This window comes from Amphibalanus amphitrite, unplaced genomic scaffold (genome assembly GCF_019059575.1).
Source record: "Amphibalanus amphitrite isolate SeventyFive unplaced genomic scaffold, NRLGWU_Aamphi_draft 000168F_arrow, whole genome shotgun sequence".
Lineage (NCBI taxonomy): Eukaryota > Metazoa > Arthropoda > Thecostraca > Balanomorpha > Balanidae > Amphibalanus > Amphibalanus amphitrite.
This window is the reverse complement of record NW_024881663.1, coordinates 512,028-539,420: the sequence shown is the minus strand read 5'-3', so window position 1 is coordinate 539,420 and position 27,393 is coordinate 512,028. Positions and strand designations below refer to the sequence as shown.

Here is a 27,393-nt window from a genome sequence, read left to right as displayed (position 1 = left end):
GTGCGTTAGATCCTAAATAGGAGCAAGGGAGCGGGCTCCCGGCTCACTCTTCATTTTGCTATTACTCTCAGCGACTGAAAAACAAGGGGACTTGCATCCACGCATAAATCGTGTTCTGACATAAGCTTTTGTTAACGTCAACCATTATAAGTGAATGGTCCATCTGATCTCTTATGCAGAGGCGAGTTTTTCATTCGCAATCACGAAAATAGAAATGTGTCGTCGGCAGTGCTGGAGAAAACAAAATGTATGTATGTAGATATCTAAATTTTGCTTTATATGTCTGGATCATTTCTGTCTTTTTGATAACTGTTCCACACATTTTATGCACAAACGATTTATGTATATTAAACATAAAGCATATGAAAGCGATATGATTATAAAGAAAGTCTCACCGTAGATGATATGCAGAGCACAAGAAAACTGCGTCTTGGCAATAAAAAGTCATTCTAGATGACTCATATAAGACGTTATTATACATACATGTGTATGCGTCTTGTCTTCGACCTATCCCTCGGGAACAAGAGTACGCAGTCGGCGGCTGCATAACCACAGCTGCATAACCACGGAGGGTGCGTGCCGTGCTTGGTGGTGGTGTGCGACTCCTGTTGTCTGCCCGCTGGAGATAACGCAGGAGACAAAGTTCCCCACTCAGCTGCGTTGACGTGAAAGATGACCTGCCTTCTCCCTTCATTGCGTGATATCGACGTTGCCAGTATCACACTGCTTCCAAACTACGCAAGTACTACCTCACACTGACAGAACTGACCTTGGTCACTGAGTTATGCCGGATGCCGGTATTGTAGGAGAAATATTTAAAGGGTTTAAAACGCTCTTTCAGTGCTTGGATAACCATTAAATGTCATCAAAACGTTTTTTTATGTAGGTAATTGAAGCCTATTACATAGAGGCCTAATTCGACCCTTTCTCATGAAAGAATGATGACTGCGTCGCACGAGCGAGTGTTGTATATTGTAAGAAGGTATAGATAGGTGCAATAAATAAGCTGCAGGAAAATAAACGTACGATAGCGGGCTAGTCAGTAAAAATAATAAGCTAATAAGCTCTGTCACTCTAATGACCTGTCTTTCCGTTCCAGGACCGTCCGATAGTGCCCAGTCTTCCCTCTGTTGAGGCCGACATTGTCAGTATCAACGGACACAGTCTGGTCATTCGGAACCTGACGCGACGCTCGGCAGGAAGATACGTGTGCCGTGCGGTCAACCCAGAGGGAAAAACGGACAGCCGGCCCATACACATGGCTGTTCTGTGTAAGTATACGGTGCTCGAATTTTCTCGAAGTCAAAACCGATAAATAAGAGCTAAAAGTAATCAACTTTTTCTACTGCTTTATTTCATTGCTTTCATTCATTAGTTCGCAATGCATAGCATTACATTGGACTTTGATGTCTTGTAGTGAAATAATGCTCTTAAGTAACGACACCGCTGCCCATACGGCACGATTACAGAGCAATCTCGCGAAGGTGTTCATCAGCAGCTGGCTTCGGACCCATAGCTGCAGACCCATTGGCATTCCCGTTTGCCGATGGCTCCTGCCCGGGTGACTGAACTTTTCCCACTCACGAAGGCGATTATTGCTCTGGCCCCGGTCAGGAGTGGGGGCCTTGTTAGGTATTCCCCATGCAATTACATAATTGAACTGCTGCGTCAAACTTGCGGCCTCTAGGCAGTACATTTCCAGGAAGCTATCCTCATGTGGATACCAAGTGGGATTGGGAACGTCATTAGGCCGCCATTCTTTTGCTATTTGTTATTCGTTGTTTAGGTAGGGCTGCGTCGGATCTGTATCTGGTTCAGAAGTAGGTAGCCGCGGCTACTCTTATTTGTTTGACCTAAGCCCTGTTAGTCGCTTCGTCTCGAGGACGGGCTTCGTAGCGTTCAAAGCTGTCAAGATGGCAGCACCAAGATCCCCAGAAGTGGTGTTCTGCCTAGTTCACCTCAACTCTAGGAGATTATCACAGCTCATCATCCACTTCCGTAACTTAGCTTTGCCTTTGCAGATGCGCCCGTGTGCGTGTCCGACCAGCAAGCTCAGTACGGCACTGCCAAGAGCGAGCCAGCGCAGGTGACGTGTCAGGTGGACGCCAATCCTGCCGACGTCACCTTCCGCTGGCAGTTCAACACCAGCATCGAGACGCTGGACCTGCCCTTCTCGCAGGTCAGTCCACCTAAAAAAAAATTGAGACTAACCTTTCTAACCTTTCCGGTCGTCGCAGTGAATAGCGCCGTTTCCGAACGGTCGATCCAGATAAGTAATGGCTCTAGTTTCAAATACTTTACTCAGATTCTCGAGTTACCAAAACTCAGACATGTCTGGTTTTCCAAGTCGGGGGCGTCACTCTGGAGACTTGTATTTGGGCCTCACGATTTGATCAACAGTGGTTTGACCCGTTGAGGTCTGCGCGTTTGCAGATAAAATCCAGTGGTATGCGGAGCCGGGCACTATATACGCCCAAGACCGACCTCGACTACGGCATCCTGGTGTGCGTGGCCGATAATGGCATCGGCCACATGACCAGACCCTGCGTCTTCCACATCGTACCCGCAGGTAACGGTCCAGGAGAAAGGGTGACAGTGACTGGACGCTGCTAGAAAATTGCGGACATTGCTGAACACGATAACTGAGCACCGATGACGATATCCTTGCAGCGATGTCCGCATAGACATTGCTCTACAGTCTACACGTCATTGAAAATGTATTGAGTGGTTACATTTCTCGCCAGGTCCTCCGGACCCGGTGCACAACTGTTCGGTGGTCAACCAGACGTCCGAGTCGCTGCGCGTGGCCTGCTCGGCCGGCTTCGACGGTGGCCTGCCGCAGCGCTTCAGCGCCGAGCTGTACGACGCCGCCTCCGGCCGGCTGGAGCGAAACCTGAGCGCCGGCCGGCCCGAGTTCGAGGCTGAGCGACTCCCAGCCGGCGTCGAGCTACGTGTGCGTCTGTACGCCTCGAATTCGCGCGGCCACAGCAGACCCACCATGCTCGACGGCTTCACGCTCAAGGCCGCCGAGAAGCGCGTCAGCAGCAGCAGTAGCAGCAGCAGTGGCAGTGCCAGTAGCAGCAGCAACACCGGAACAGGTCTGACCTGATGTGGGGTATCATGGCAGTCTCTGGGCTCTTACGATGCTTGAGCGCTGCTTCTTGGTCTTCTTGGAGCACGACATTGCACATGGAAACAGTCATCCACATGTCAGCGTAATTTTATGGAGTTTAGGACACACAATACTCGTATATGCGCGTAATGTATAAATACGCACTGTGAAGTCTTTAAATGGAGGACATGTGAATTATCGCTGATGATGTACAGACAGAACGGAAAGAACCGACTTATGACAGCGCGCTTTCCGTCACCAGAGGCGCCGCCCGACCACGGTTTGATGTTGACGCCACTGCTGGCCATCCTGATCGGCGTGGTGGCCTCCCTCATCATCATCGCGGTCGGCGTGGTCGTCTGCTTCAAGCTCGGCAGGTGAGAAACAGGTTCAGCGGGTGAGAAAGAGGTCCAGCAGGTGGGGCAGCTATGTTTCAGGTCCAGCGTATGAGAAGTCTGTATCTAGTCCGTAAAGTTAAGCGGTGAACCCGGGCGATGACCTCACTGCACTGCATGGCACCTGATTACGAGCGAGCGAGCGCAGCGAGCGAAGTGAGTCTTTTCAATATAACGGAAAAATCTCAGTATGAGCGGCCCGGCCCGGCCCGGCCCGGCCCGGCCCGGCCTGTAACGCTTTTGAGAGGCTTATATCTCAGCAACCGCTGGACCGATTGGCCTGCGGTCTTTTTTGCTGGGTAGCCCCATCCCTTCTACCCCGTAATTGACTACTTTTGATACACCCCAGTGACAGCCGTGGCACGTGCCGCGTGAAAAGTCAAGGGTGTTCAAGCAGTTTTGCAAAAGTAATGATTTTGATAGGCCCATATCTCAGCAGCGGCTTGAGCGATTGTCTTGCGGTCATTTTTATAGGGTAGCTGCATCCCTTCTACCAAAGGTCGAATATTCTTGATCTATGTGAGTGACCCCCACTGCACGTGCAAAATACAACAATAAGAGGTGCTAAATTTGTTCCCACTTCAGTAACTCGGTAATTACTGGGGCGATTTCGCTGAAACTTGGCATACAGGTAGGCACCCACCAGGCAATGCATTCCCATGTGTTGCGGTTAGGGTGCTACTGCACGTGCGCACGTGCAGGGGGCGTTTCCAGATCTCGAGAACGGCTGGGCCGATTGCGCTCAAATTTGGTACACGGTTGGGGACCGGTTAGTAGGGTGCCGTGCAAAAGTCATTTTGGACCCCGTTTGCGCGTGCGCACGTGCAGAATGCCGCTTCCAGATCTCAGGAACGGCTGGGCCGATTGCGTTCAAATTGGGTACACCGCTAGCGACCGGTTAGAAGGGTGCTTTGCACAAGCCCGTTGGAAGTACCCTCTCGCCCTTCTGCACGTGCAGGGCTCACTACACTGAAAACAAAATGTACTACATCGATACCATTATTGAATAAATATCAATTGCTTACCAGCGTTATTTGCTTCAAAAATTGGTAAAAGCCTGGTACTAAATGCGCTTTTACCATTGTTTTAGTAGGGCGCACCATTCTGCTACGAGTGCTTTACGATTGGTTGTTGAAAAAAATAGTAACAGTATGATAAAGTTCAAGTACCATCCAAATACCATGTCAAAAACTATTACAAATTGTGGTAGAAATATCGTACAAGCGTGGTAGCTCCTACCATACGGTGACAATGCTGCCAACTTGTTACCACCACACAACCACCTGTGCGAACCGTTGCAGAGCGAGCGCGCGCGAGCCGCGGCGTGGCGCGGGCTGCGTCGGATGCTTTGTGTTGCAGTGGGAGAGGGAAGAGTAGTCATTTGCGGTGAGTTGAAAGCTGTATATGATATTTTAGAAGTTGTTGGACTTAAAATTTGCTGTGCACTGTGTATGAGCATCTTTGTTCTGAAGGTTCATCACGCAGCTCCAGCTCTGGTGAGTAGTATGGGTGGGGCGGGTGTCACCAAACTAAATTAAAGCCTGACCTGACCTAACCAAACCTAGGCACAGTGAAAGTTTTGCTCTAAGTTATTCAGAGCCACAAGTTACCTACATATTATAGGACTTTTCCGAGCTAAAAATCATTGAAAAATTAGGAAAATGTTTTATCCGAAAACATTTGTATGCGTGATGAAATTTGTCCAAAAGGCATATCTGCTGTTTGTGGACCATTTTTTAGTTCTTCACATTAATAAGTAGGTAGGATTTGTGATTCTCTAAATTTTATTTTAGTGATATTTTGATTTATTTTTGTTAATAAAAGAGTTATTGAATTGTTAAAATTTGGTGACGCCTGCACTACCCAGTCTGCAAAATGTGGCAGGGAGCTCGACGAGATTTTCGGAGCAGACAAAGTCCTGCCTCAAATCAGAATGCTGAGACCTGGGGCAGCTCAACTGCTGCCCCTAATAATGAGAGAAAGATCTAACATTATATTGATGTGGGAGGTGGTGTGAAGCTGAGCATTTCTGTCCCAATTTTTCAACTTCTGCCCCAGGTTTTCCAGTTTCTGCCCCAACAAGATCTCGTTGAAACTGAAACCTGCCACGTTTTGTAGACTGTTGCACTACCAATACCAGGTTAAGTATGTCGTGTGTACTGTGTAAGCTGGAGTTGCAAATCAGTTGGACGCACTGTGACTGGTAATTCTGTTCCACATATAGAAGCGTTTCTTTCTTTGGAAACATTTCTGAACATGAAATGTTTTGTTCCATAAATGGTAATGCTTGTTCCATAAATAGAGTCACTGACCTTTCAGGATAGGTATCTATTTTCAAGCTTAATTGTACATGCACAATGCAACTGTCAGGATGGCGGCCCACAACTGGCATCAACATATGGTTGGGACTCAACTCAAATTTTCACCTGCTTTGTAAATTTTTGTATTGTAAATACCATTTGAAATTCAACGCCATCACCTTTGTATAGGTATTTGGGAACGCATGTTTACCTATAAATGGAAATGGTGTAACGTGCTGTGGTTTCTTCCACATTTTGCACGAACCCAAGATCAAATCATCTGTCATGAACCTAACCATGGAATATAGACTCAAATGTTGGCTTTTTACTGCTGGAAACTAGATATATGTGCAAAATTTAGCCAGAGCTTGCAAAATTCATCAAACAGGTGAGCATGCACCTTTTGTTTCTAAATATAGAAAATAGAAATACAGTGTATCCCTATTTGGAACAATTGCCTCAGCATTTCTATTTATGGAACATCGTTACAAAAAATCACATGAAACAGAATCACCACAGTGTGCCCAAATGAAATGTCGGATTCCAATTTGGTGAGAAATTAAAGTGGTGCAATTTTTTCAGAACTAATTTGGTACAGCATGCTGTCATGGTTTTATTTCAGCAAAATATTATGTTGGATGCATAAGCGTAGGAACACCACAAAATGTAGGTAATGTGAGGGAGCCTGAGAAACTAACATGACTGTTGGACCCATCACCCCCAGAAAAAAAATAAACGTTTTTTTTTTACTTTCTTCACATTGCTGAACCATTTGGTGATCTTAGTTTTACCTTTGAAGCAAAAAAAAAAACTTCAAAGTTGGCAGAAAAGTGTGGTGGCCATGGCATCCTGGCCACCCCAGTCCCTAACTCCCTACGCCAAGGGTTGAATGCATGGGTGGAGAACGCTGTATGGCCAGTGTGGCAGTTGCCACACCAACTTTGTCAGTGCCAACTGCCACACCAATATTGTGTGCTACCATCATTGATGGTCACACCAACAACAAGACAGATTAGGCATGGCCATACCAACTTCAGGGCATGATCCTCCATCTATGGTTGAATGTGTTTGATATTAGGACTATCAGTGGCAAGGTCTCTCTGGCCCATTGTTTGAAACTAAGTTAACTAAAATAAATACGGGTAAAATCAATCATTCAAAATAATTTATTTTATTGGACCAAAACGCGTTTCGTTTATTGCTTCATCAGTTGGTCCAACAGGTCAAAATACAAATTACAAAATTGCAAAATTGCAAACAAATTACAAATTACAATATTTTGACCTGTTGGACCAACTGATGAAGCAATAAACAAAACGCGTTTTGGTCCAATAAAATAAATTATTTTGAAGATTGACTTTAGCCATTACATCAAAATGAGCTCTAACATAAAATAAATACACTTAACTATGTTATTGAAGACCTAGCGGAACGAGTTGAAACATCAATGCCATCGTAAGCGCATTCTACATCCATTTGGAGGCGTATTCTCCATCCATCTATTCGAAGTAGTCTCAGAGATCTCAAACCGTTTTTTTTTTCAATGTGGGTTTTACCTTAGGCCGTTTTCGGTGACGTCAGAGTGCGGTATGACCAGTGCATTCAAAGCATTTTACCGCACGCTCGCGCTAATGTTGAAGGGCTATCTCTGCATATTGTAAAAGTGCATATTACACATAGTACACTTCTACAAAGATTTATTTTATGTATTGTAACAAATGTCTTTTTCAGACGGTCACCTGCAGATTTCGCTCGATATTCAATCTCAAGGTCTTCAGATGAAAAGAAAATGTTCACCTGCGAACGTTGCAGACACCAGTTTGATTCGTTGCGACTGCTGACAAAGCACATGCGACGCCATGAAAGAACAGAGCCATACTTTACCATTAAATGCAGTTCATGCCCCAAGATATTTGCAGACACCCGTGCCTGGTCAAGGCACTTGCACAGACATGGTCACTTACCAGATGCGTCTGGAACAAACCTTGAGCATGAAGCAGTGGGTTCGGCCACATCGAGTCAAGTGTCTGAGGCCGCGCCGCCAGCTTCACTCGCAGAAGGAGATGTTGGTGCCAGAGAGCGCACATCACAAGCCGACAGCAATGATGAGCGTGGCTCCTCCGACACCGTAGCCTCTTTCATTTTGGGATTGAAGTCACGCAATGTTTGTCAGAATGTCTGTGATGATATTACCCAAGAGTTCAAGAAGTTTGCAGCTAAAGTCGCTGCAGAATGTAGTGAAGCTATTCAAAGTTCATGCGATCATGCTCATGAGACTATTGACCCGAGGTGTCTGCCATCCGTAAGCCCTCTTTACCAAGCTGATACCCAGTCGAAGCTGGAAAATTTGGCAAAGGACGATCTGATGATGGTTCCCCCTCAAACTATCACGCTTGGGAAGTCTGCCAAAGGAAAAACACAGTCTATGCAGTATATCCCTGTCAGAAGGCAGCTTGAATCATTGTTTTCCAACAAGAAGTTCAAAGATGAAGTGAAACTCGACCAGGATGCTCGTTCAGACTTGACGTGCGGTCCTACATCAAATGACGGGCCGCCTGGTGATGGCAAGACAAGTAGTACTAGTAGTCGAGGAAAGTCTGTCAGGCTGCTCCTTTACTATGATGATTTTGTCGTCAGCTGTCCGATAGGCAACAAAACTGTTCAGTACAAAATCGGGGGCATATACTTCGCGGTTGCGAACCTCTCTCGGAATGCTCGACTTGAGAACATCAACCTCGCGTTGCTATTCCATGCGAGTCACGTGAAGCAGTACTCATGGGCTCGCATTCTCAAGCCGTTGGTTGATGACCTGAAGATTCTTGAGACTCAAGGCATCCGTGTTGTTTGGAATGACTGTGTCGAGACAGTGAAAGGTGTAGTTGAGCTTGTCATTGGTGACAATCTGGCAATTCACGACATCAGTGGCTTCTTTTGTAGCTTTCACCAGACAAAACGAGTGTGCAGATTTTGTCACGCAACCTCAACGGATATCCAAAGCAAGTTTGAGAAGTCCGAATTCGCTCCTCGCTCAAAACAAGAGTATGATGCTGAAATGAGATTGCTCAGTGCGGACAACTTTGCTTCCGACGTATGCAAGGTGTTTGGGATTAAGTCAGAATGTGTATTGAATGAGTTGAAGTCATTCCATGTGTCGGAGCAAACGCCAGGTGACATCAGCCATGATCTTTTCGAGGGTGTGGCTCTGTATGCTGTGAACAGTGTCCTGACATCCTTGTTCGCTCTGAGAGTGGTGGACAAGGACATGCTTCGAAAAATGGTTAACGAATTTCCATATCATAGGACCGACGTGAATCGCCCTCAAGCACCAGTTGTGACTCACTCCAGTGTCACTGCCCGACAGACTTGCAGCGAGTCATGGACACTGCTGCGACTGCTCCCCTTGATGGTGTATTTTGTGATGGGGGACCGTGAAATGTCAGAGGAGTGCGAAAGCAAAATTGACATCATCCGAAAGCTTATCAAAATCACTCAAGTGCTGATGTCTGAAACCGACGACGAGGCTGATATCATCAGGATGGAAAAAGCTATATCAGATTGGCTGAAGGAGTTCCGGAACCAGTATCCAGAGTATCACATGAAGCCAAAGTTTCATTATCTCGTACATTATGGAGACCATATGCGGAAACATGGCCCACCCAGGAGGTACGCAACAATTCGCTTCGAAGCAAAGCATCAAGAACTCAAAGAGTACCTACGCGTGTCAAAAAACAGACGGAACGTGTGTGCTACTATGGCAAAAAAACATCAGGTCACCATGAGTGTGAAATCCGCGGATCCTTCATTTTTATGTTCTGGTGTAACCAATGTGTCAACTTCACATTACGATCCCCCCCAGTTGGACTTGGCACAAATTTTGCCATCACGCATGGAGGACGACGTAGTGAAGAGTGCAACTTATTGCGGCACAAAGTACTGCGCAGGAGATGTTGTTGTACAAAAATCAGGAAACGTGAAACTAGTACTCATTTGTTGTCTGTTGGTGGCCCACGATCGGGGAAGCTTCCAGTTCATCGTCGAAGAGTGCGAGGTTGTTCACTATGACGAGAAACTGCAGGCTTTCCGTGTAGTGCCAAGAAAATCACAACCTTACATCATGCACCTGAATGACTTGGCTCATCATCAGCCCCTGGGGATGTACCATATCAGAGCTAAACATTTTGTTGTTTTGCGAAATATCATCAAGTGAAAGTAACCACCTGCGCCAAGGTAAATAAATTCATTGTATTTTTTCTACACCTTTTATCGGTACGAAAAGTCATCTGGAAGGGTGAATTAGACTTGTGTCATTGGTTTCGACACGCGGAATGCAATTTAGACATCAGTTCATCTTACATCGACAAAGCGCACCCTCGCGACAAGGGGCGTTCGAAATTGGCATAGTGCACAAAATCGACATTGTTCACTGTATTTCAACATGCAGCATTGGACGTGACATAGGTCATTTGATAAAGACAGAGTGCCAATTTATTTAGACCATGGTCTTTTGATTTCGTTAGCGAGAAACTGTGCCTCGTGGTATTGGATTCAATTCGCAAATGCAACAATATTTTTAGCAAATGTAGAATGACATCTTGATGATATTTTTGCTGAAGCCTGAGAGGGTTTAAGCTCGCATACCGATTTGAAATAAAAACATATGTATCGGTGACTGTTTCCGTGTAACAATTGTGCTATTTTAGTGCCTTGGGCAAAACAACGCATCTTAACCCTCGCCCGTGCAGGGGGCGTTGGTGCAACCCCCCCCCCCGAGGGTTTTCCGGAATGGTTGCTAAACGGCTTGGCGCAGCGCGCTGAATTTTTGCACAACCTATGGGGCATCCTTTGCGCATCTTTTGGTAAACAATTTTGACTGGGTCGTTTCAGGTCACGGAGTTATGACGTCATAAGAGGTACAGCCTCCGGCCGGGCTTTCACGAAGCGTGTGTCAATTTTTCGGAGTTTTCTGTCTGTGGTATCCACATTAGTAGACGGATCGTGATGAAACTTTCCATGCATGTTGGGGCAATCATTGGCTATCGTTTGGTGGAAGAAATTTGACCGGGTCATGTCAGATTGTCAGGTCACAGAGTTATGACGTCATAAGTGATACAGCGTCCGGTGCTATTTTGAGAAATGTCCGTAGCTCTATATTGCTCCTCCTAGGCAACTCAACAGTGATATGTAGCATTTTAGCACGTTTTAGCAGCACTGAGACGTAATGAATAAAAAAATTATGATCGGATTTCAAAATTTTAATTTTTGATTTTGACGGTCACAGTGGTGGACGTGACCTTGCGGACTTCCGGCGCTTCCAGCGGCGCTATTAATAGAGATATTTTATCGAAATATACATGAAATGAGCGAAAATTGATCAAGGAACACGATGGTGAAGGTTTCAAGTCGATATCTCATATCGTTTTGCCGCAATCGTTGCGCAAAGTTGAAAAGTTCTATTTTCCGAAAAAATGACCTTTAACCGGTCATAACTGGGTCAAATGTTGACCTAGGACCAAAAATAATACCACCAATCGCGAGATCTCGTCGAGAGCAATCCGCTGTTTTTTTCCGCGAAGCTCTACGACCCTTCGTTTGGAATCGCCAGGGGGGTCGCACCCCCCCCCCCCCCCCCTGCACGGGCGAAGGTAGCAAAACACCAAGTACGGGCGAGGGTTAACTGAGGCATGTTGTTGCTATGTACAGCAAAGGTATTATGAAAACAGTGAAATCCGCATCAACGAAATAGCATGAACAATGTGTAAATAAGATGCACATTGACTAACTTGAGTGACTAATGTCTATTTACATTGAAATAATGTTGTTTGAAGTGCCCCTGTTGAAATCAAGTGACTCGGTCGAAAATGTGCCGCGCGTCTAATTCAATGCAAACTGTCGAAAAGGCCGCACATTGTCAATTTTTGGGCTACCACGGCCAAAGTAGGGTGCCCCTTGTCGCGTTCAATTGAGCGGATGCCTTTTCGTACCGAGAAAAGGTGTAGTAAATAATGTTTTCTCAACAGTTCTCAATTTCACCAAAGTTAAAGATGCATGTTGTGATGATACGATTAACCAGTAGAAAAAAAAACAATCTACTAAGCGTCAATAACCAGTATGTTTTGTATGCTCCACAGGATCACCAAGATGTTCACTTACGTAGTGTCCTACTCAGCAAGGCCGGACGGAGTGCCTGTGCACCGCATGGTGACGGTGACAGACAAACGAAGACTGCTGGCTGAGGCTTTGACCTGTTTTGGGCTAAAACGCGACAAAAACTTCGAAATAGAGGTACGGAATGAAAAGTACGGGGTTTTCGTCCGTCCCATGAATCCTGCCCAAATCCCGGACGAGGGCTGTCTGCGGATCGTGTGTAGCGATCCTGATCCTCAGCGCAGCCCAGCCGACAGCAACTCCTGTACTCCGCTGCTGCGGCCGACCATAAGCACCGCCGAAACGATCCCAGTTCTGACCTTGGAGCCCACCACGGAGACCACAGCCTCAGGCTTCGTCATCGAGGATCTCATTTCACTCAGCCCGTAAGTTATACGGAATGTCATCATTTACATGTTGTTTAGAGTTAGAATGAGTTATGTGAGCAGTTATTGTTGTTGTGAAAGGATAAGGATACAGTTTCTGGCCGGAACCTCCCACATCCAAATCCCTTATGTTCTTGATCCATCCCTGTACTAGCTAGGGACATAACAATTTGAATATCTGTCAAAATTTATTTTAGAAAAAGTCGAGGTTTTCAGGGCCCTAGCCATTGCAGCCTCAGCCTCTGAACTATTCACGAAAAACCTGAGATGTGGGCGAAATGCCCCCCCCCCCCCCCCGCCACTAATAGGATTCAATGAGGCGATTTTGTTTTATACCGTGTTGCATAGATAACTATGCGCGTTGTTATTTATCTTTAATATCAAATCACATATATTTTTGTTTTCTCAGGCCGGCGCATTCTTCTTCGCTTGTCACAGAAGTTGGGCACAGTGCAGCTTCAACGTCGCAGGCCAGGTGAGCATTGAAATGAAACAGACCTGCCGGATTGTTACTTTTGCTGTTATACAGCTGTTGTACGTATGCTGTTGTACGTATTATAGGGGACTCCTCTATTACCATAACTGCACACATATTACGAACCCTTTTGAAGCACTGTATTTACAATTGCAAAAATAACCAGTTCGCGAAAATTGTCCACAAAAATATATGCGTATCTTCCTTCTGAAACAGCTTCTGAAAAGCTTAAAAGCTTCTGAGACAGCCATAAAAAAGGTAAAAAAGGTACAGCCATGAAACGGTACTTAAGTCTTACCTGGCCTAGAAGGTCGTCGGTTGACCTAAGAAAATACAATTGCACACCGTTGGATTCGGAACGCCCCAAGCTATCCACTGCACTGGTCTTTGTTGCGAAACTCATTCTCAATCAGGAGCGAATTACCGCGGTGATGTCCCCCTCCCCCACTTCCGTTGCGTTTTAGGTTAGTGAAATAGCAAGTGCGGGTGAGGGTGAAATTTTTCTACCACAGTTCCGAAGATCATACAATTTTTTAGAAAGTGATATTCACTTTCCTCGAAATGAAAAATAGCTTTGCAGCTTTGATGACTCTGTGTCTGTGCCAGTGTTGTTCACACCTAAGAATGCACTGAGTGTTTTCTCTGGTACTTATGGCTCTTGATTGCAGAGTTATGCTTGTGAGTTTGTGACTAGTTATGCCGATGTCTCTTTTAAAATGTTCTATTTCATCTCACTGCTCCATTAAACAGTGTTCCTTATACGAAATATGTTGTTTCCGTTGTTTATCGCAAATTTTGTGAGTTCTAACCCATATCATATCGTTTATTATAACCCGTATTGTGGATCATAGACCTCAACAATTATTGTTTACAGAGGTCTATGTGTGGATATAAGATGATCGCAGATTAGTAAGTGTACCTATTGGCTGATATTGCTCGTCTGTATCTCTTAATGCTACTACCAGCTCGGAGGTGCAGGAGCGAGAGGAGACGGGCGCCGCTAAATCATCTGGCCTCCAGCAGACGACTGAAGTTGAAGGATCCTCTCATCAAGGACGTCGTGCCGGCGAGGAGCACAGGTGATGATAGAGATTTACATGATCACAGAATTATAAAATAGTTTGTTTTTCCATCTTGTTAACTTTTAACATAAAATTTGCATGTGCAGTGTGCACTGTTGTAACTTGTTCTTGGCTGCATTGAAGGGAAATATGTCACCTGCGCCACGAGTGTATGCAACAGATTGTGTTATCCCCTCCCCTCCCCCTCCCGGTTTTCCGCAGAACGCGCCTCGCTGAACTTTCAAGTCAGCTCAATGTGGAATAAAAACATCACATTTAGTTGCTGATTACGGAGCGAGCGAAGCGAGCGTAGTCTTTCCTTAGATTAACGGAAATTTCTGAGTATGAGCGGCCGGCCGGCCGGCCGGCCGGCCGGCCGGCCGTGGTCACGCTTTTGCGAGGCTTATATCTCAGCAACCACTTGACCGATTTACACGCGGTAATTTTTGTAGGGTAGCTTCATTCCTTCTACCAAGTATTGGACTATTCCCGATGCATGTGGGTGACCCCTTATGCACGTGCCACGTGCAAAACGAAGAGGTGTCACTTTTGTAATTGTTGCAATATCTCGGTAACTACTTGGCCGATTGTGCTGAAAGTTGGCATGTAGGTAGGCACCCACTAGGCACTGCATATACATGTGCCAGAGTTGGGGTGCTGCTGCACGTGCGCACGTGCAGGGGTCGTTTCCAGATCTCGAGAACGGCTGGACCGATTGCGCTCAAATTTGGTACACGGTTAGGGACCGGTTAGTAGGGTGCCGTGCACAAGTCAGTTGGGACCCATTTTGCACGTGCGCACGTGCAGGGTGCCGCTTCCAGATCTCGAGAACGGCTGGGCCGATTGTGCCCAAATTTGGCACATCGCTAGAGACCAGTTAGTAGGGTGCCGTGCACAAGTCAGTTGGAGGTACCCCCTCGCAATTTAGCACGTGCAAGGCCCACCCTCTCGCTCGCTCCGTTAGTCGCCCCAAAAGGCGTTATACTGGTGTTAACATTTGAATGAAACATATTGTTCATCATTCCAATGTTCAGTGTCTGTCGCACCCGTTACAAAACATTGTTTTTTTTTCAAATATCGTAGTACCTGAGAAGTAAATCTAAATGGTTTTGATCCCTTTCAAGGTCCTTCAAATCCTCCAGAGGCGTCTCCGCTTTTTTTCAAATATGGTGGTAAAACCATATCCAACGCCCGCGATAGAGCTGAGTGGCTCAGTCGAGTCTTTGCTGAAAAGTTTTCTGATCCGCGGGTGGACAACTATCCGGGAGCAGCATGCTATGAGGTTGACAATTTATCGACTTTATAAGTGTCTGATGATGCCATTCTACATAGGAATCTTGCTTTCCTTAACCCTCGCACAACGGGGGGGGGGGGGCGAACACTCCTGATGTTTTATGCATAGCTGTTCGGGCAACTGTTCCGCAACTTTCTTGATAATTTTAGGTTCAGATCAACAAACGTCAGGTACCAGGCCAGGTCAAGTGACCCCACCTCTGAAAAAAAAACTTTCCAATCGAGTCACGGCCACAGTACTTGAGAGAAAGATATGAAACTTTCAGGATTTGGTATACTACCAAGTACCTACAAATTTTATATCCCGGATTTTTTTTTTTATCGGTAACCCATGGTCAGGTCAATTTCCTGACCTCTCCATTCAATGGGAAAAAACTCAAATACCTCAAATACTTATCAGATATGCTCAAATCATTCAGAACCATGCTCATTTGGGCTACTGTTGATGACCTAGATGCAACTTTGCATATGGGACCCCCGGAAAAGGTCGTTTGAGGTTAACCCGCGCCCTGCTGGGGGGGGGGGTGTTTGCACACCCCCCTTGTGGTTTTTCGCGAATATCTCAAAAACGGCGGCGCCGTTTTTGGTACACCTTATCATACATCAATTCTACACATGTTGTGAAAATTTCAGACCAAGGTCATTCAAGTTCAGGTCACCAGGTCACTTGAAGTGACCTCACCTCATAAAAAGTTTCAATGTCTGTCATAGCTACACCGAGTGACCGATCGCTTTGAAACTTTCAGCGATTGCTAAGAGCAATAGCATGTACAAAATGTATATCTCAGAATTTTGATATCTATGACCTAAGGTCAGGTCAATTTTGCGACCTCCCCATTATAAGTGAATGGGAGAAAATTGAAATGCGCCTCTTTTGGACGAAAGACATTATAAACACTTCCAAATACTGAATTACAATTGGTTTAGACACACTGAACATGAAAATGGTGTCCGTGACCCCTGTTTATGCCCTGAGGTCATCTTAGGTCACGAATGGTGTCTAACAGTTTTTCGCAAATAACTTTTGATAGAGGCATGCTAGAGCGATGAAAACGCCTTAGATGTGTTCAGCTCGACGATACAGATCGACTGATATGCAACATGACCCTTTCCGGTCAGGTAATGACCTTGACCTGAGGTCAAATTTTCAAGTTGACCTTTCAAGGTCAAGTTATAGTTCATTCAATGCGTCTTGACGAGAGGAACACGATGCCGGTAAAAGTAAGCTCGTACAAGGCTTGGGTCAAAAGTTATTGCAGAAAAACTGTTTCCGAAAAAAATCGGCTATTTTTGCAGTTTTTGCCCCCTGCAGGCAAAACCGTTGACGTTAGGTCAAATCTGAGAAAATTGCTCAGAAAGGGCGTTAATAGGGCTATTGAATGCGCTTTTCCGCGGCCCTGTAGCTCTATCGGTTCCCGAGTTATGCGCTGGCTTCTTGGAAATTGTTGACATTCGACCTGAAAATCGGCGAAATTTTGCCTTCAATGACCTCTGGTGACCTGACCTTTGACCTGACCAAAAAATTGACCGAAATAATTTCCTCATTATTTTTGACGCTCTTTCGAACGCCGCCTTCCGCGTATCGCTACGTGGCCCAGGAGTCGAGTTAGAAGGGGGGGTGTTCAAACACCCCCCCAGCAGGGCGTGGAAATCCAGGACCCCCAGCCGGGCGCGGGTTAAATAATGTCATGAGATCAATGTACGTTTTTGCTTATAACTTTTGATTGGAATGAGATAGAGACCTCAGGTAGGTTTAAAAATGTTCCCCTTGTCCAGACGCATCAAATGGTATGCAACATGACCTAGTTAGTAGTTACGTCACCTTTTGACCTTGACCTGAGGTAAAAAATGAAGTTGACCTTTTCAGGTCATTGTACTGACCTGGTGACCTGACCTTGCTTGTCCGGGACGAGCCGGTAGTTAATTGTGTGCATACACGATGGGTGCACCTTGGGTAGCATAGTCCTAAAATTTTCAGGAAAGTTGCGGAACAGTTGTCCGAACAGCCAAGCAAAAACCCTAAGGGGGTGTTCAACCCCCCTAGTTGGGGGCGGGTTAATTTTTTCATTGTGTTCCTTTTCTAGAGTCCTGGATCTGGGTCTCCTGTCAAGGACCACAAGAGATCGCCTACAAGCGGGTCAACAGTTGGTTTTCTCAGAGCTGAGTGAAATCTTCCAGGGAGTAGTGGACACTTTCAGGAAATGTACTGGGAGTAGGTGAGTCAACATTTCATAGTGAAAAGATAATTAACCCTAGCCCGTGTTCCATGTTTTGCCTTATTCGCAATCAAATCAAATCGTGTCACGTATATTATTACCGCATGGTTTCGGTCAAAACGCGACGAATCGCTAAAATAAATTATTTTGGTTGCAAGATTGATCCAATGCTTTGTGTTTCAGTTACCCAAAAAGCTACATAAGAATGGCGCAACAGCTGATCGCGGAGTGCCCTACGCTGAGCGCGTGCCTTGAATTGGACCACTCCAGTACCGTGGTAAGTTCAGTACCGATGTATTTTACTTTTGAGAGAAAAAAAACTTCGTAGAAATGACTATTTTGAACATTCCTGAACTCTCGAACTCATTGACGAATAACTGATGACATGCCGACGAAAAAAGTTTCAGTGTCTACCGATGGCTTTAAATGTTTCCTTTTTACCAGCGATAGTTCCATAGGTAATGGAGTTAATCATCAATTTCGGGAACATTTGATGCTTGATGACATGAAGTGACCTTAGCTTTGACTTCAGTGATAAAATATATTTAAGGAAACGACCCACCTTTATAATGGGAAACTAAACTGAGATAACAGTTTTGTAGCCAAGGTCCCAAAACCCCGGAATACCACGGCCATTCGTCCGCGAGAAGCTCTGACACGAAATAACGAAGCGTTAAAAATCGAATATAGAGGAATTTGGGGCTTACAGGGGCTTACAGGTAAAATATCCCAAGAAATTCCCAAGAAATCCCAAGAAAGAAATAACAAATAAATCGGATTTTATTTAAAATTGAAACTTTTTGACTTTTTTTTTGAGTGAACAGATGAGTTTTTCAGCCTTGTTAACCTATTGGCAACCTATTTGAAAATTTTCAAAGGTGGGTCGTTTCCTTTAAGTATCTACGAAATAATTTGGGAAAGTCTCAATTGCTGCTTACATATTTTCTTAGTTTACTATTTAAAGGCGGCTTTTAAACCACCTGCACAATGATTTAAGCGGGTCCGGGGCCGTATTCTCATCTTTTCGTACGCAAGATTTTGACTTACGTAAGATAACCTGGTATTCTGACCTCCTTGCGTGCGCAAATAATCTTACGTACGAAAATATCGGTATTCTAATGGTTTGCGTACGAAAATTGGTATTCCATGAGTTTTTCGTGCGCATGCCTAATGAACTGTCAGAATACCAATAACAAAAAACGTACGAACGAAAATAAGTTTTGCGTACGCAAACCAGGACTTCGGCGTACGTACGGAAGTCGGAGCTCAGAATCTCGTTTTGGCGTAGGAAAAGTTTTGGCGTAGCCAAAACATTGCGTACGCAAACCGGTCAGAATACGGCCCCCGGACTCCTTACGTGGTGTTAAAAATCCAAGGATCATTCTAAAATCTAACATGATTTTTTTTTTCTTGTCATTTTAGGACATCCTGACAGTGAAACTCCGCAACAAATTCACCAACTCTCGGAAACGTTCCTTGAGTCCATCGGTGCAGGAGCGGAAAGCCAAGAGGAAGGCCTCTCTCATCCCCACACAAGTTCCAGGACTGCCCAACTACTATCCAGTGGTCGTTGATGATCTGGTTACTACGGAGAGAAAACTCAACATGCTCCGACATGGCGACGTCGACAGGGATCAGCGCGCCGCCCTCGTGAAGGAGACGCTGCCGGCGAGGCGTTCCGAAATTCTGGGAGGACCCGGAAAGAAACCCCAGAATATCTCAAGCCTCAAGAAAAGGTTCCCGTTCATGTTTGGTGCAGAGGAGGTATGTAAATTCATCTGCTAACCAACACTGAATTGGTTGTGTAGTAGTAAATGTAACTGCATACTATCGAGGCGCAGAGTCATGCTCCATGATGAGAAAGTTTGGGCCTACAGTGCAGTGTAGAAAATCCGAGTCAGGCACCAAAAAAGTGCCGAGCTTTTACTGAAGCGTCAAAATCCTGAATAGATCTGTCTATATCCTGGTTAATAGATAATAGAATAGAAGAGATCCTGTTAATAATTGGCTCGAAGCTCGGCTTCACTCAGGCTGGCTCGAGGCTCGGTTCAGCTTGGCTGAGTGCTCGGTACGGCGTTATTTACTAGTTATCTACTGCGGCCAGTGTTCTTCAAACCAATGGGAAGGTACCGGGGGAAAACCTGCTAAAAGTCTGTTATTTTTAACTGGTCTAATCATGCTTTATGTATCCCTCTCAACATGACGAATGTGTTCTCCACAGCTCTGGAAGGAGATGGAGCTGCTGTCAGGACAAGTTGGCCTGAGGGAGAAGTTCAGCGAAGGTCTGAAAACGTGGCTAGCGGGCATCATGGCCCAAACGGAATGCAGACGCGGTATGTGTACATTTGCTAACTAAACCCCCGCCAGTGTAGGGGGTTGCACCCCCCCCCCCCGGTTTTGCGCTGATAACTCGCAAACGAATGACTTGTCATTCTAAAAAAGTTTTTTTTTTCGCGAATGACCTTCCGTAGCATGTCGACGCCTGTAACTTGCAAAGTTCCATCTTTGTTTTGCTGGTGATATGCATATGGATAGGTGTTACCAACTGACATCCAGACATGTTCGTGGCTTCAACGACGGCTTCCACATATCCTTAACAATGACGGCACGTTTTGAATAAAACGACCTTTCTCCTTTGGCTCGCTGCTAAACCTCTTACCCTAAGTTGGAAGAGAGGGTGGAGAGAGACTCTCTCTCTCCCTCTCCCTCTCCCTCTCCCTCTCCCTCTCTCCTTCTCCCTCTCTCCTTCTCCCTCTCCCTCTCCCTCTCCCTCTCCCTCATTCCCTCATTCCCTCTCTCCCTCTCTCCCTCTCCCCCTCTCTCTCTCCCTCTCTCTCTCTCTCTCTCTCTCTCTCTCTCTCTCTCTCTCTTTCTGTCCCCTATCTCCCTCCCCATCTCCCTCTCTCTCCCCTCCCTTCACATATGAAGTACCAACCTGGAATATTGTTCCCGCTTTCCAGAGGACGCTGCCGAGACGTTGCTCCGACTGATCGACCAAGAAGAAGTGATCATCCGGGACGAGGAGGGAGCTGCCTACCCGCACGTCCAGGAGGCCCCGGAAGGGGAATGGTCTGTACTGGTGGAACGCACCGAGGTGGCCAGGTGCAGTACACTGGAGGAGGCGCTGCTGCTGGTCGGCGTGAGCTTCTACGTGTTCAACCAGAAGCCTCGCACCAAGTACAAGACCCTCGTCTGGTTTCTGCACAACGAGGTTTTTGGAATGAGGAGCGATGAGATTAAACCGAAGGGCGCCGCGCTGCAGAACCTGCTGAAGTGCAAGCCGCAAGAGTAACGCCGTCCACTGCCATCTCATGTACTCATCTCAGAGGGCTGGTCGGCTGCGCGCCGCCAGCATCGTCGGGCGCCGCGGTCACTTTTAGACGGAACGTTCGTGCGTCGTTGTCGTCGTGTTGTTTGCTGATGCGCACTGTTGCGCCGCCGCAGTCGCGGCTGGGCCATGCGCGCGCACGCAGGAGGCGATTGCGCCGCCGCAGTTGCGGCTGAGCCATGCGCGCGCACGCAGGCGATTTAAGCGTCAGGGGTTCAGAAGTGCCTCGTTCCTCGATTGTAGTTCCTATGTTTCTGATGTTTTTTTTTTCCAAGCGACGGTGGGATGTACATCGATTGGTGCGGCGTGTGTACGTGCGCGTATGTAGGTGTTCTCGCTGCACTGTGCAGCGTCGAGTCAGCAGGCGCCGCGGAAAACCATTGCTCTTCGTGAAACGTCATCCAATAAAAATCAGTCGACCTTTCTGAAACGTGTGTGCAACGTGGTACTGGGATAGTATGGACGTGGTACTGGGATAGTAAAGACGAGGTACTGGGATAGAACGAACGTGGTATAGGGATAGTATAAACGTGGTAATGGGATAGTATAAACGTGGTAATGGGATAGTATAAACGTGGTACTGGGATAGTATAAACTTGGTACTGGGATAGTACGATCGTGGTACTGGGGTAGTATGAACCTGGTACTGGGATAGTATTGGCGCAGTACTAGGATTGTAAAGACGTGGTACTGGGATAGTACGAACCTGGTACTGGGGTGGTATGAGCGTAGTACTGGGATAGTAAAGACGTGGTACTAGGATAGTAAAAACCTTGCACTGGGATAGTATTGGGATAGTATGAACGTGGTACTGGGATAGTAAACATGGTACTGGGATAGTAAGAGCATAGTACCGTGATGGTAAATGGTTGGTAAAAGGGTAGTGATTCTAGGCCCACTTTACTGTTACTAACAAAAGCCGGTCAGATTTGCTTTCAGTGTATCTCGCTCGCTCGTTCTTCGCCCAAAAGGCGTTTTACTGGTTTTATAGGTGACGTTTATCACCTGAACGGCTGGCCCATATCACGATGGAGTTCCATCAACTGACGTGCCTGTCCCGGGCTGGACAGGCAACTTTATATCATGCGGCTGCTCCCTTGGAGCGGCACCGCTGCTCCCGAGGGAGCGCACCCCGTAGCCGGGTGCAGTGAGTACCTTGGGGCTGGGTGGCCTGTCATCTGGACAGGCTCAGCCCCGGTCACTCACTAGGGTGCCTGCCCAGACCAATGTCTCCCCATATATCCTATCATCCTCCCGGCTCTGAAATGGTCCCAGTGGACCGAAAGGGCCTAACCCAACAAAACAAACAAAAATCAAATGGCTCCAATGTTCTGTAGCAGTCGCTCTAACAATAGTGGAACTCCCCATTCTGTTTCAGTCGTCGCCAGGCCAAGCCGCCGGCGCCCCAGGCCGACCTGATCCACTCCTCACTGATGCTGAAGGAGACGATGACCTCGAGTCCTGCGCCAGACCGGCCTACGGTGGTCGGGGCCAAACTGGGCGACTCGGAGAACCCAGACGTGATACCCAGCGGACACTGCCTGCAGATCAACCAGCACCCGAGCGTTCACGGTCAGTGGAGCTTTGAAACGCTCTGCCATGCAGAAACTGTTCTGGTACTATAAATAGTGCGGGTAACTCTATCAATCATAGCTTGAGTAAACCAGTGAATAATATTAAGCGTAGATAACGAAGATAGGCATGCAGAACGTAAATACACGCACAAAGTTAATACTGGGATGAAGTGAAGCACGGACTGAAACACATTCAATGAGGCACAGACTTCTCTATATATAGAGAAGTCTGTGAATGAAGGTTTGAGCAACTTTATACCCCTACAAAGCTTGTGACGGTGAAAACTGAAGTGTTTGCTGCATGCTGCTGTTGCTGTCGACAGATTCGGGCTACGACCTAGCTCCAACGAGTCATCTTTTGAACCATTTGAGTGTTAGCTGGCCACGAAAGGGGTCGCCCAACCTGTCCCCGCGGTCTGTGAGCCATCAGATTGGCTCCAGGCGCGACCAGGTAAGTTAACCACGTTCGTTTGATGTTCATCATTTTCTTAGATGAGCTGGGATAAAGCATTGTGAAGGAGGACCAGCAATGGCCACAACCCGACCTTACTTTGACTCCTTGACTATTGACTACCTTTTGACAGCCTGACAGTATGGCTGCCTTCCTTCAGGGTGGCGTACCGTTCGACGACCTGACCCTGCCACGGTCGGGTCACGCCGGGAGGACGGCACGTCCAGCGGACTCGCAGCCCGTGGTGACATTCGCCACGTTCAACCCGCGCCGGCCAGCGCTGGCCACCAGCGGAGTGCGAACTGTGAGAAGCGCTGACCAGGAGAGTGTGGTGTAGGAGCGAGCAGTCAGCGATTAGGAGTCTTGCTTAGGAGCAGGAGTGTCCGGTGTAGGAGTAGGCGGTCAGGAGTGTTGTGCAGTCTCGACCGTCCAGCAGCCACCAACAAGGATTGAATATAGGCGGGTGGTCAGGGCAGGGTTTGTGCGAAGGTCGCGAGTCGGTGGAGGGTTGTATGTATGAAGCTGTCCTGTGCGAAGGACGCCAGCGCTCTAATGCAGTCAGCAGTAGAGGTGGCAAAAGATGACAATTTTGGGAACCAGACTCGAACCAGACCCGGCTGAACATTTCTGGAACCAGTCAGACCCGGTCTTAGTTGGAATCGGAACCAGTTGGACCCGTTCCCCAAAAGTCAATTAAGTTAATACTAACTACTTGTAGGTATCATTAGTTGCATCATGTAAAACAATTATTTCCCACTGGCAATACCTACTCATGAGCTACTGTGTGCAAAGAAACATTCACTTCATTCACTCCATATTTTGCAATAATGTGTAGCGTGCAAGATTGGTTTATGGTAGGACCCGGTTGGACCCGTCAGAAAATTTTCAGGAACCGGTCTGGACCCATATGGGTCCAGACTGGTTCTTTGGACCGGGTCCTCGGGTCCACATTTTGCCACCTCTAGTCAGCAGTGTCTGCCACGGGCCGTCGCGAGTTGGGCCCGCTCTCTGCAGCTGGACTGCCGGGCCATATTCTTGGCTGCGGTGCCGGTGAAGTCAAAACGCCGCTCCGATATCAGAGCTGAAAAGCCATGTTCCTATGTGATATGTTGTGCTTCAGCTATGGGTGGTTGTCTGCGACAAGTGCTTGCAAAGTCCGGAAGTTATGAATTGACTTGTCCGCGGGCTTAGGGCCTGAAGGCCGTGCAGACGGCGTGAGGCTTTTTATGCGTCATACCAGTCATAATGTTTGCATAATGTGACATGTTTCTGTTCTGTCGTCATATCATTACCATGTGCCGCCCATGCTTTTCCTGGGATGACAGTTATCATTTGTCTCTGTCGTCGTTTGGCCTGAAGAGACCACCGAAAACACATCCAATGGAAGGATAGTTGTCTCATATAGTGAAAGGAATGAAGGTAAAATTTACTCATCCCTTTATCAAAATAATCGGAATGCTCGATGCAGGACTCCGTTTATTGGTCTATTAACTGGTCATTGGCCAATGGAAAAGGCGGTTGGAAGAAAGCATTTTCCGTTGACCGATGACCACCACAGGTATATCATACACACGTCTCACTTGTCCGCATTTGATGTAAGTGCGCTTCGTCAAGATGTGTCAAACTTTGTTATATTTGTTCATCCATTGGCTATCGGGGGAGGGGGGACTAGTGGAGCCACCATGGCTGCCGCCTGCCAATGATGTTTGTGCTGATATAATTGGTGCTGTACTTCGCGTGTATTGTAAGCTTTGTATCTGCCAAGGCGTGCAGTGTGCATTGTGAGTTTTATACATGTACGTTGTCATGTAATGTATTGTCTTGTACAATGTACATAGGCCTGCTAGATCGGCCAATTTTGGGAAAGAAGATTTCAAATTAGGAAAAACCGATATTTTCCATATATACCGGCAAGAAGGTACACAAGGTTTTCATCTCGGAATGGGTAAAATTAATACATATTCGCGCTCAGAAGAGTTTTGTATAAACGTATTAGTATTTGATTGAATTCACCATTGTCATTGACCATGAGTTGTACTACGCATTTACTCATCGCTTCACATCGTTCCGTTTTAAGCATTTTGTACAACATTGAACGTGTTTCCTGGGTCGGAAGATAATGAAATCTCGGTTTTTAATAGCATTTAATTTCGTAGGTATTAGTGAAGATAAGTTTTGTTTTACACTGGCTCATCTCAAATTAACCCTAGAACGCCTAGGGGGGAGTTGTATCAACCCCCCCCTGAGGTTTTTTCGAAGTGCACGCTAAACGGCTTGTCGTAGCGGGCTGAAATTTTCAATACCCTCTGGGGCAACCTTTGCGCATCTTTTGCCGAAAAAAAAATTGATCGGGTCATGTCAGGTCACGGAGTTATGACGTCATAAGAGGTACAGCCTCCGGCCGACAGTTACCAAACGTGTGCGCCGAATCCCTAGGTTTTCTGCCGGTGATACCCACATTGCTTGATGGATCATGATGAAACTTCCCATGCATGTTGGGGCAAGCATTGGCTATCGTGTGGTGCAAGAAAATTGACCGGGTCAGGTCAGGTCACGGAGTTATGACGTCATAAGAGGAACAGCGTCCGGTACTATTTTTGAAAAGCGCCCGAACCACTATTTTGCTAATTCTTGTCACCTCAATGGGAATATGCAGCAATATTAGCTTCTATAGGGAGCAAATGGACCTCCCAAATCCGAAAATACAATCAGATTTCAAAAATTTAAATTTTGATTTTTCGAATTTCTGCCGCCGACTGTGACCTTGCCGACTTCCGGCGCTCCCAACGCGCCATTTTTAGAGCTAGGGAAACGAAATACATACCAAACGATAGAGAATTGATCAAGGAACACGATAGTGAAGGTTTCAAGTCGATATCTCTCACCGGTTTGCCGCAATCACCGCGGAAAGTTGAAAAAAGTCTATTTTTTCCGAAAATTTGACCTTTGACCGGTCAAAAGTAGGTCAAATGTTGACCTAGGACCAAAAAATATACCACCAATCGCGAGATCTCGTTGAGAGCAATCCGTTGGTTTTTTCCGCTAAGCTCTACGACCTTCCGTTTCGAAACGCCAGGGGGGGTCGTAACAACCCCCCCTGGTCGTTCGTGTTATGAGAAATGGCCTGGTCGTGCGAGGGTTAAGTGGACGATAGGTACATGTACCAATGCTTAGACCAGAACTTTTGCCACATCTATACACAGTGACGCACCGACCATTATCATTATAGCTTTGTTGTTCACTCGCCTATTATTTGTTGTTTAACCCTCGCCCGTATTGGGGGGGGGGGTCGAACAGACCCCCCCCATGGTTTTTCGCGAATAACTCGCGTAAAAAGCGGCCGATCGCGACGAAACTTTCAGTACCCTCGCGTTAATCAATTTTACACCTACCCTGAAAATTTCATGACCCTGACCCCAATGACCTTTGACCTGTGACCTACTTTTCGAAACCATGTTTGGCCGGAATCGCGATTCGGCGTATGTCGGCTCGCATTAGCCGCGCGTTTGCAGTCTTTTCGTGGTTTCAAGCGTTGAAACATGTGATATGATGTTGCCCCCATGCATTAGGGTTGGTGTCAAGGTCACCTGAAGGTCAGGTCAGGTCACTGACCTCGGGTGACCTCGGTTCACTTTTTCGAGTTTTACATGTTTCTGGGCCAGTTTTTGGAGCTGAATTCGAATTTAGCAACCATATGAACATTTACGAAGTAGTTTTGGTGCCTTCGTAACATGTTACGCAGCTGTCAGAGGCGGTTGACACCTACTAGGAATACCTGGCAGGACCCCTACTGGTTGACCTGACCTGACCTGACCCGACCTGGACTAAATGCATAAAGACATCATCTGTGATCAAAGCTAACATGATATTCGTGATCAGCGCCCCGAAAAACTTCATAGCAGCCACACTTTACGACGTTCTAACAGGTCCCGATTTTCCCGACTTTGAGGTCATTGACCTGACCTGCAAGGTCAACCAATGACCAAGGACCTTAAAATTAGGTATCATCGGCTTCCTCTCGTCACGGGCAACACGCTCGTTTTTTCCGCGAAGCTCTAGCTCGATCAGGGGCGAAATGGCAAGGGGGGGTCCAACGGACCCCCCCCCCCTTATACGTTTGCCGCTGGAAAAACACCAATACGGGCGAGGGTTAAGATCTCAAAGGGTGGTGACTGCCTGCTTATGTGAACGTTTAGTACGATGTTCTGTCGCCAGATGTCAGGATGGTTGCCAGTCCGTCTTCCCTGTCCAGCCGGGCTCCGATCTATCGGATTTGTCCGAATCTGTTCGGGTCTGTCCTTGGGTCTGTTCGGGTCTGTCCTTGGGTCTGTTCGGGTCTGTCCGTTCTCAGATGCTCTGCTGGTGCCTGCTCGTCGCTGTTGTGCGGTCATGAACGCGCTGTGTCTGCCATGCCTGTCGTAAAAACAATATATTCGTGTCGCAATGAAAACGACGACTTTCTGCATTATTACGTTACCGCGTACGTACACACCTATCGATCTTGAAGAGACGGTCGATGCATTAGGAAGGCTGCGCAAAAGTCTGGCTTCCCTCCGTTCCGTCGCTTCCATCTTCAGGATAGTTAACCTTCGCGGGCCTGGGGGGATTTTCACCCCCCCCCCCCCCCTGACGAATATTTGCGATGTCTCCCGAACGCT

General features: G+C 46.8%; 2 protein-coding genes across 7 annotated transcripts in view; both read left to right on the top strand.

Moving 5' to 3' along the window:
- LOC122383594 (nephrin-like) overlaps positions 1 to 24,906 on the top strand; it is a 91,113-nt gene extending 66,207 nt beyond the window's left edge. The window contains exons 9-16 of the mRNA XM_043370185.1: positions 1,100 to 1,271; positions 2,022 to 2,179; positions 2,434 to 2,569; positions 2,745 to 3,098; positions 3,375 to 3,489; positions 22,089 to 22,282; positions 22,608 to 22,735; positions 22,896 to 24,906. Coding sequence (XP_043226120.1) covers positions 1,100 to 1,271; positions 2,022 to 2,179; positions 2,434 to 2,569; positions 2,745 to 3,098; positions 3,375 to 3,489; positions 22,089 to 22,282; positions 22,608 to 22,735; positions 22,896 to 23,072 — 1,434 coding nt within the window. The 3' untranslated portion in view covers positions 23,073 to 24,906. The remainder of the gene's footprint in view (positions 1 to 1,099; positions 1,272 to 2,021; positions 2,180 to 2,433; positions 2,570 to 2,744; positions 3,099 to 3,374; positions 3,490 to 22,088; positions 22,283 to 22,607; positions 22,736 to 22,895) is intronic.
- LOC122383595 lies at positions 4,805 to 21,140 on the top strand. 6 transcript variants are annotated; one of them, XM_043370187.1, is made up of 9 exons: positions 4,805 to 4,893; positions 11,936 to 12,089; positions 12,747 to 12,812; positions 13,778 to 13,891; positions 17,251 to 17,382; positions 17,566 to 17,659; positions 18,805 to 19,146; positions 19,604 to 19,715; positions 20,343 to 21,140. In XM_043370187.1, the coding sequence occupies exons 6-9, from the start codon at positions 17,588 to 17,590 to the stop codon at positions 20,672 to 20,674; spliced, it is 858 nt and encodes a 285-aa protein (XP_043226122.1). In that variant the 5' UTR covers positions 4,805 to 4,893; positions 11,936 to 12,089; positions 12,747 to 12,812; positions 13,778 to 13,891; positions 17,251 to 17,382; positions 17,566 to 17,587; the 3' UTR covers positions 20,675 to 21,140. The 6 variants fall into 6 exon arrangements, 4 of the variants coding, with proteins under 4 accessions (XP_043226122.1, XP_043226121.1, XP_043226123.1 ...); XM_043370188.1 differs by lacking the exon at positions 4,805 to 4,893 and adding an exon at positions 8,655 to 10,034; XM_043370186.1 differs by having other exon boundaries at positions 4,828 to 4,893; positions 17,251 to 17,659.
- Positions 24,907 to 27,393: the final 2,487 nt, after the last annotated feature.

What these genes read in the sequence shown, in the direction of transcription:
- LOC122383595 (XM_043370187.1), top strand. Translation starts at nt 17,588, where the DNA reads ATGGCGCAACAGCTGATCGCGGAGTGCCCTACGCTGAGCGCGTGCCTT. An exon ending in TGGACCACTCCAGTACCGTG is followed by an intron (nt 17,660 to 18,804) that starts GTAAGTTCAGTA and finishes TTGTCATTTTAG; the next exon opens with GACATCCTGACAGTGAAACT. An exon ending in CCAAACGGAATGCAGACGCG is followed by an intron (nt 19,716 to 20,342) that starts GTATGTGTACAT and finishes CCCGCTTTCCAG; the next exon opens with AGGACGCTGCCGAGACGTTG.